This window comes from Hevea brasiliensis, chromosome 8, assembly GCF_030052815.1.
Source record: "Hevea brasiliensis isolate MT/VB/25A 57/8 chromosome 8, ASM3005281v1, whole genome shotgun sequence".
Classification (NCBI taxonomy): Eukaryota; Viridiplantae; Streptophyta; class Magnoliopsida; order Malpighiales; family Euphorbiaceae; genus Hevea; species Hevea brasiliensis.
In genome coordinates, this window is record NC_079500.1 from 13,279,577 (window position 1) to 13,288,891 (window position 9,315).

Consider the following 9,315-nt stretch of genomic DNA (forward strand, 5'->3'; position numbering starts at 1 on the left):
TAAATCAAATGAAATTAATTCAGTTTGATTCTTATTAAAATCGATTTTGAATTAATTTTATATTTTGAAAAGTACATTATATTCAATTTGATCTACCGATTGCTCATTCCTAAATAGCCCTCTTAAGTACACATTGACTATAAGGCTCTTTACATCCCATCTAGACCCTGAACATATGCAACCGCTGGGATTAACAACAAGAGATATTAATAGCCCATAATCTCAACTTGGTTTTCCAACACTGGCTCCTAAATGCAGTTCGTACTCATTCATCATAACAACCTTAATACATTTCTAGTACTTCTGAAAATACTCATCACCGATCTACGACCAGTAACACAGGGAAAAAAGACTTGGGGGGGAAGAGCAAGGGCAGGGGAGGAACAGAAGGAAGACATGACAGAACTCTTCAGTTGACAATATAACCTCAAAGAAAAAAGAGCATATAATCATCAACTTATAAAACCAAGCTTTTACCAACAAATTAAGTTTCAACACATCTCAACGATCTTTGGCCGCTTTTTGGACCCATTTCTGCCAGCAGCTTGACTTGAGCCCTCTTCAACAAAGCTAGATGTTTTGCGTTTCAAGGAAGAGCCTGTTTGCTCATCGTTGTTGTTGTCCTTGTCATCTTCGTTATCACTTTCTACTTTATTGTCATCATTATCACTTGTACCTTCTGATTCTGTTTCACTGCTATCTGAATCTGAAGGAACCAATGGTTGACAACTACTTATTGCAGATTCAGCAGCAGCTATAGCTTCAGGAGTATGAAGATCAGCAATACCCAGCATTAAATCCTGTAATTAACTTACATCAAATTTTGAATTGTAGACAAAATCATAGCTTGAGCCTTTTGGCAACCAAAGGTATTAGAGAGAGAATCTCCATTACCATTTCAATGACTTCAGATTCAGTTCCAGTGAGCACTTCAATATCATAGTTCAGAGAATTGTCCTACAAATTTGAAGAAAGATGTTAAAAAAAAAATTCAAAGATTCAGAAAATTGATAAAAGGAAAATATCCCTAATTATATGTGCGCATACCTCAGCAGCTTTCTGCAACCGTTTATTGGCTTCAGATATGAATCCTAGGAAGTCTTTCACTTTTCCCAGAACTGCAGCAATAGAAATGGTTGTTAACAACTATTGTTAGAACAACATCAAGTTTTGATTTCCTCATATTTTTTATGTCCAGTTTGGGATTGGCTTGCACAGCATTTAACCAGAAACACAACATCCCAAACTCAAACCCATTTGGTTAGCATTGGCAAACGTGCAGAAGACAAAAGGCTAGCCTACCTCCAAGATTGGAAAAAGGTTTTGATTTCTTCATATTTCAAGTCCATTTTGGAATTATGGCTGTTCGGTATTCAGCTTGAAAAACATGATCTCAAACTCAAACCCATTTGGCTACTGTAAATAGGTATTTAGTAAACAGGTAGTTCATATGCCATGTGGACTAGGTCCATGCAAGAAATTCTCACATGTAAAGGCCATATATCTTGACCTATAAAGTTTTTCATCAAAAGAACAAAGGTCCAAAGTGTAGCAATCTTGTATGGCCAAGTGCAATCCTAGCAAATATTACAATTAGTGCCTGCAGTTAGCAACAAATTGATAACGTTGGTTGACCATTCTACCCATTAAATGTTGATCACTGAACAGTAAAGCAACAATACCTCAAAATAGCCCTAGATTATAAGGTCTCCTTGCACGTTACTAAAGTCTTTTCATAAATTCATTTACACATTTAAAAGATGATAAAACGGCTACTGTAAAGGCAAAAAAAGGATGCTTAGGGAGCCAGCACTAAAGGAAGAAGAAGAAGAATGCACAGAAACAGAGCTACAGTGCAATATCTATTATTGCAATAATAATGATTAATCCGACATTTTTTTTTTCCATGCCCAAGTTAGCGAAGAGATGAACTAACTTTGATAAGGGATGGACAATATGTAAACCATAGTTGACATGGACCATTACCAACCAACCATCAAAGTCTCCCAAATTTTTGAGCTAGATATACCATCTAGCTACTAGAAAAATCATTAAATATTTCACACAAATAACAGCAACCTTACTAGTTGGAAAATTAGATATCAAGAATGTTCAGGGCTAGGTTGCATTACTGTACATTGTTGCAACATATAGACAACAAATGCAAGAAAACTGATGATAAGCAAAGAAAAATTCCTTGGACAAAGCCTAATCATTATACCTATTAAAAACACCATATACAGAAACAAGAAAAATACAGGACAATCTCATACGATGAAAACATAGCCAAAGTTCCTCTTGAACTCCTGAATAAGTAAGCTTAACAAACTGGGAGCCTTAAAAGACAGTAAGACATGCAAAGATTTCAAAGCAGACACCCCAAATGCATATGTTGAAAGTAATAGCAGATCATATAAACAGATGCATGGATGCCAAAACAGAAAATCCCCACAATTTTGAAATTACTGCTATCTAAGGTACACAAATCAGTGTACATAATTACCAAAATTACTCAAACATATTCCATTCCCATTTGCACTCATCCTCTTAAAAATATGCTAAAACATTTTTTTTTTGCAACTGCAGACTTATTCCAAACCACAATTAATATGCTTTTATGTTTCATTTGTTAAGTGGTGAGTTCCATATTGAGCATGTTCCCAATTTTTCATAAGACGAAAAACGTACTATAGTAACAAGAGATTATACCCAATACCAAAAGAAGAGTGTGGAATTCTGAAGACAATTACCTTGGCTTTGGGCAACTGGACTAGTAGTGGGCTTTCCATCTGGTGGGGCTTTCTTGGTATGGGAGACCGACTCCCTTTTACAGACAAGAAGTGTGGATTCTACATAGATATACAAACAGTAAGACCGTTTATACATAAACTAATACATGTAATACACACGTAATAGCAAGAGTGAACATACCAATAGAAGAGGCGGCTGAGAGATTCTTTTGCTCCAAATGCAGAAGTTCTCTGCTTGAACTGCCCATCTCTCTGTGGCAGCTAAGACGCAAATTAGAAATTTTCTGTATGCAAATCTCACAATCAAATCAAATCAAATCACCAAAAATTACCCCAATAAGCCAAAACCCCACAATCAAGAGAGAAAAACATGGCAGTTCAAATCAACTTGCAGAAGCAAAACCAATTTGAGCTAAACAAACCAAGAAAACCCAATTCATAACACAGCCATCCAACAATATTCTCACCAGAAAAGTTGAATTTGAAGCCCAATTGAGATGAACTTTATTGGAAGGAGAAGAACACGAGTTACAGGGAAAGCTTCAAAGGCAAGAGAGAAACGACGCCGAAGAAGAAAGATAAGTCAAAGTTCAGAGAGGAAAGAGAATGGATTTTAAATATTTGGTAATCGGACTGAGAAGGGACCTGGCAGACTCTTCTTATTATTTTTTTTTTTAATTAAAAATCAGTATTAAATATTTATTACCAAAAATAAAAAGAAGTACTAAACATAACAGATAACTTCTTTCTCTCGTTTTTTTGGAGATAGAAATTCCTCTGTTTTGATATTCATAAAATTGGTCCTTTTGAAACCCCTTATCTTTAAGCCTTTGAAAATTAATTAAAAAAAAATAAATAAATCTTACTGTAAAAAAATTATTACTTAAAAAAAAATTCCTACATTACTCTTTTAAAGTGAGGATAAAAACGTCAATAAATTTTTTCATCTCTCTCTAGATAGAAAAAGACCCTTCTCTAATTAAGAATGTGAATCGATTTTCTAATATCTTAAATTTATTATCCCTTTTAAAAGTATCTCGATAATAATTTTAATACAAGAAACTCGATTGAAGTTGAGCTTAACGTTTATTTGAATGAGAGAAAGGATGACTATATAATTATTAATATCTTATTATAACTATTAAATTAAATTAAGTGTTTATATTATATATCAGATGTAATTATTGGCTTTATTAATTTTTAATTGATAATTCTTTAACACGTTAAATTTATATTTTTTTTGTGTAAATTAAAATTGACTCAAGTTTTACACTTTCCATGCATATCTATATTTTGTTTTAAAAATTTTAGGAACAACGATCAAACTAAACATACCCTCACTTTGAATAGGTATTAACCTTGTATAAAAGGACCATGGTCATCTTGATTAAGATACGTACGTATAGACAACATAAGCATGGTCATAAATCTTAAAAGCCAACACCCGCATACAAGACAAGCCCTCATTAAGAGGAAGACTGTTGGGCTTAGGGCTGAGCAGAGTTCGGTTTAAATTGAAAAATTGAATCGAGTTGAGTCAATTCAATTTAATTGGTTCGATTTTAAAATTTAATCGTTTCGGTTCGGTTTTAATTTATAAAAATTTCTATTATTTCGGTTCGATTTGATTTTAAAGAGAAAAAAAAAATCAGTTAAATCGAACCGAATCAAATAGTAATTTATATAGTCAAATCAAACTAAATCGAACCGAATCGATTTTTGAATTAATTTATTTTTATGAAAAATTTATGAATTATATTTAATTTTATATATATTAATTGTTTAATTTCATTGATTAATGGTTATTAGGTTCAAACCAAAGTTAAAATTAGACAAAATAACTTGAAAATTAAGTCTAATTTAAAAAATAATCAAAAATCAAACTGATCGATTTAAATCAAATCAAATCAAAATAAAGCTGTTTGGTTCGATTCAATTTTTCATCAATTTCGATTTGATTCGATTTTTAAAATTTACGATTTAATTTTTATAATTTATTTCGATTTAATTCGATTCAGCTCGATTTAAACCAATTATTCACCCCTAGTTGGGCTCGTCCGTGTTGCAAGACGATCGATATAAAGAAGTGCTAATCCATGAGCTCCCCACGCCAGTGCTCGTGCATAAAGAAGTCATAAGACACACCCTGCCTTCTACTATTCGCTGACAGACACACATTGGAATCTGTCTCCTTGAACCGGCTCAAACATTAACTAATCAATTGCCCACCACAAGTGTGCTGCCAGACATAATGGTCAATACTTTGACATCTAAACAACTAGACAATCTTGATAAGACAAATCCCAATAATATCAATTAAGATTCTCGCGAACAAGTCACATGATGACCGTATGGCCTATTATATGTTCAAATTAAATTGAATCGAATTGAATTGAATTATATTATAAAAATTGAATTGTGAATTTTAAAAATCGAACCGAATCGAAATGAGTGAAAAATTAAATCGAACCGAATCCTTTTATTTCGATTCGATTTGATCTAAACTGATCGGTTTGATTTTTTTATTAATTTTTTAATTTAGACTTGATTTTCAAGTTATTTGATCTAATTTTAACTTTGGTTTGAACCTAATAACCATTAATCAATGAAATTAAACAATTAATATATATATAAAATTAAATATAATTCATAAATTTTTCATAAAAATAAATCAAATCAAAAATCAATTCAGTTCGATTTAGTTTGATTTGACTATATAAATTACTATTCGGTTCTGTTCGGTTTAATCGATTTTTTTCTTCAAAACCGAACCGAACTGAAATAATCGAAATTTTTATAATGTAAAATCGAATCAAACCGATTTAATTTTAAAATCAAATCGATTAAACCAAATTGACTCGATTCGATTCGATTTTTCAATTTAAATCGAATTCTGCTCAGCCCTAGTCTATCCTTATTGGTCAGGAAGTAATATATATATATATATATATATATATATATATATATATATATATATATATATATATATATATATATATTAGAGGATATTAGAGAAACCCTCATTTATTTATTCCTCTCTTTTCCTTGATTCATTTTCCCTTAATTAACTTAGTTGTCGGAGTGCTAAGAGGATACGCCAACTTGGCCATCTTGTAAGTTACTCTCGATTGAGGTTCAATTGTCCAATCAACATAGATTTCTCGTGCATTCATATCCCATGACATGGTTGCTTGAGGATACGTGGCATCATCTTAAGCCCACTTCAAACTAAAGATATCAACTCGATCCAACGAATTGATTTAATTTGAACAAATTCAACCCTAAATGATTTATAACATGTTTCAATTTGTACAAAAATTGATATGACTTGTAAAATTGAAAGTCAGTATGATAACTCACGTGACATAATATTAAGCTGACTTTTTAATAAGAAAATTAAATTAATAAAAATTATTACTATAATTAATAATAAAAATTTATAATAATATTAATTTTATTATTTATAAAATTAATACACAATATATAAATTGACTCAAAATTATTTTTATATAACAATGTAATAAATAATTTAAATTAATACTCGACTCGAATTTGCTACCTCTAACTGTAAAATATTTTTTTAATATAATGAAGATCAATTTTCAATTGAATCAATAACATTTAGACTTCAATCATTTGCAAATTAATAATTTAATTTTTTTATTACTAAGTAATTCATTAGGGAAAAGAAAAGGGGAAATATTTTATTAATATAGCTCGAAAATTGTTCAAATAATTATGAAGCCAACAATGTATTAGTATCAATATAACTAAAATTTAAAGAAATAAAAATGCCACTTTAGACAATTAATATTTAGGGAGGAGACACTCTTTAGGAAGGTTGTTTTGGAATCTCTTGTAGTCTTGGCAATAGTCATAAATCATATGGTGCAACCTAACCCATTTGAACCACCTTCTCTGCGTAGATGTAAGAGTGTTATATCTCTGCTTATTCCACCAATTTGTGGAGCTTTCTGCTCTGCAAAACCTTGGATTTCCATTCCAAACGCAAGCATCAATTTTGTAATTCCTGAATGAAGCTATGAATGGACCTTTTGACCAATCCACTTTGTCTTTTCCACCTCTTGTTGCCCAGTTGTCACCATTCCATAGGCTTATTTTTATGCCCATTGGCTGCCGCCTAGGATATGCTACTCCTTTGTCTGCATGGTTTCTGTATACTCTTATTGGAATCCAATCCGCCATAAACCTGCAAGAAAATAATTTATATGATATATCATTGTCTTGTAGATATAGATAAGTTGATGGGTTGAAGAATTTGGATTTTTCTAAAAACACAGAACGAATGTGTGCTTACAACGTAAAATTATAAAAGTGCAATATAAATAAAGAAATTATAAAAGAATATCATTTTATTAATGAATTTTTGGATCAGTAATATTGGTTTAATGCTCAATTTCATCCCTGTATTATTAGTTAAAAAGTTTCGATTTAAATTCAATTTAACCCAAAAATTAATAAAATTAAGAAATTAAGCTTCTTAACTTTTGTGATAAATTGAAAAACCAAGAAATTTAATCCAAAAATTAAAAAATTGAACTTCTTTTTTTTTTAAATCAATAAAATAAGAAATTTTAGCGAAAATTTTAATTTTTGAGCTAAATTGAGCTTTAAGTTGAAACTTCTTAATTAATTTGGACAAAAAGTTAAAATAGACTAAATTAAATATCCCGATAAATGAAAGGGAGAAATTTAACATTTAAGATGTGTTTAGTAGAAAGTTAAAAAATCAAGGGTTAAATGTTATCCTTGTAACATTTCACCTTTAGGGTGTGTTTAGTAGAAGGTTAAAAATCAAGGATTAAATGTTACCCTTGTAAGTTTTAATTTTTAAGAAGAGTAATTATTAAGGTTAAAATTTAACCTAGGCCCCCTAAGGTTAACATTTAATCTCTCAATAACGCATAAATATTAATAAGGTGAAAAATTAATCTATTTTTTTTTTTAAGTATTCAAATAACATTAACGATAATTAAAAGTTACGAGGGTAACAATTACTAACCCAATCCCTCAGAGGTTAACATTTAACTATAACATTTAACTTCAAGGCAAAATTATTAATGAGATAAAAAATTAACCTAATCTCTTTAGGTATCTAAATAACACTAACGAGAGTTAAAAGTTATAAGGATAAAAATTATCCAAAATCTCATACCAAACACCCATTTAACCTAATAATGGTAGAATTAGTTTTAAGTATGAAATTACGAGTTGAAAACTTAATGATTTGCTTAAAAAACAAAAAAAAAAAAAAAGAATTTTTAATAATCGACTCTAACTGAAACTTAAATTCGATGCCTTGCAACACAGAAAATAATTCTAATACGAATGAGCTAAAGCTCATTGATTCAAAGAATTACTCGTTTAGAAAACGTTGCTTACACAATTTGGTGAAGGTTCCACAAGACAGAGTAAGTATGGAAGTCTTTTGTAGGATCAAACCAAAGATAAATCCTTTCTTCGCGATCATCAAACCCATCAGCAAAAACATTGGTTTGAAGAATATATGGCTGCCCACTCACATTCCCAAGAAACTCCAAATCTATCTCATCACGATTTGGTTGATCTGATGTCAACTGTAATATATATATTTATTAGTTCAGAAAGCAAAAATATTTCCCACATAATTAACAAAAAATTAATTCGGTTGAATTAATAATTAATGCCACTCACATAAAATGCCACAACTGTGCCTGCTGAATGGCCTGGAACTAGTTTGATTTGCATATCAATCTGCCCAAACAAGAACATGTGGTTCGAAGCGAATCCGGATCCTAGAGCAAGAAGGAAAAGAAAGTATATCACCTGCAGATTAATTGATTTTCTGGTTCTTTTTTATATAGATGTAGATTTTGCAATATATCGTACCAGATTCCTGGTCAAGCTTCAAGCTTCTTGTCCTGCCATCAGCAGAAGTATTTACATGGCTTGGAGCCCATGTTACAAAGAAGTCTTGATTAAAATCTCCAGTGGAAACAACAGAAGAGAATGAAATTTGTAACAAGTTGGCCAGAATAAGCACAATTGGGACTATGAATTTGAAAATGCTGGACATGATTTTTGGTGAATATGCTTGATGGGGTTAGCAAGGAAATGGTTGATATGCTACATATATATATACATGCATTGCATGGGAAGATTGTTAACATAAAATGTGAAGAGAAAACAAGGGTTTTGCTCAAGAAAGAATATCTTCGGAAAGAAGCAAAGGAATATATTAGGCTGTTAGCATTTTATAGATAATTAATTATGATTTCAATGAGTTAAGAATACCATTAATTTATACTTCAAACATTGAGTTATTGATCTAATGATAGCTCAGCTAGATTAATATTATTATTAGTGTATAATTTACTCATAAATCATAACTAACAAGAGAATGTTTGATGATAAAAGTCTTGTATGCTAAGCTTTGAATATATCTCTCACAGGCTTTATTAATCAGAGCCCTTTTTGGTGCGGCTATAGCAGAAAGTTTAAGAAAGTTAGAAACTGACTTGAGATTTATTAGTTACTTACTTTTTCTATAAATTGTGCATTTCTT

At 30.7% G+C, this 9,315-nt stretch overlaps 2 protein-coding genes across 4 annotated transcripts; both read right to left on the bottom strand.

Moving 5' to 3' along the window:
- Window positions 1-242: 242 nt before the first annotated feature.
- On the bottom strand, window positions 243-3,459 carry LOC110672873 (uncharacterized). Of its 3 annotated transcripts, none has more exons than XM_021835785.2 (6): window positions 3,218-3,459; window positions 2,932-3,002; window positions 2,751-2,849; window positions 1,048-1,118; window positions 895-957; window positions 243-800 (listed from the first exon to the last, which is right to left on the bottom strand). In XM_021835785.2, the coding sequence occupies exons 2-6, from the start codon at window positions 2,996-2,998 to the stop codon at window positions 492-494; spliced, it is 609 nt and encodes a 202-aa protein (XP_021691477.2). In that variant the 5' UTR covers window positions 2,999-3,002; window positions 3,218-3,459; the 3' UTR covers window positions 243-491. The 3 variants fall into 3 exon arrangements, with proteins under 3 accessions (XP_021691477.2, XP_021691476.2, XP_021691475.2); XM_021835784.2 differs by having other exon boundaries at window positions 2,932-3,046; window positions 3,218-3,454; XM_021835783.2 differs by having other exon boundaries at window positions 2,932-3,034; window positions 3,218-3,450.
- A 2,974-nt stretch (window positions 3,460-6,433) lies between these two features.
- Window positions 6,434-8,955, bottom strand: LOC110672843 (probable xyloglucan endotransglucosylase/hydrolase protein 10). Its single transcript, XM_021835749.2, has 4 exons — window positions 8,640-8,955; window positions 8,445-8,545; window positions 8,154-8,347; window positions 6,434-6,960 (listed from the first exon to the last, which is right to left on the bottom strand). The coding sequence occupies exons 1-4, from the start codon at window positions 8,824-8,826 to the stop codon at window positions 6,558-6,560; spliced, it is 885 nt and encodes a 294-aa protein (XP_021691441.2). The 5' UTR covers window positions 8,827-8,955; the 3' UTR covers window positions 6,434-6,557.
- Window positions 8,956-9,315: the final 360 nt, after the last annotated feature.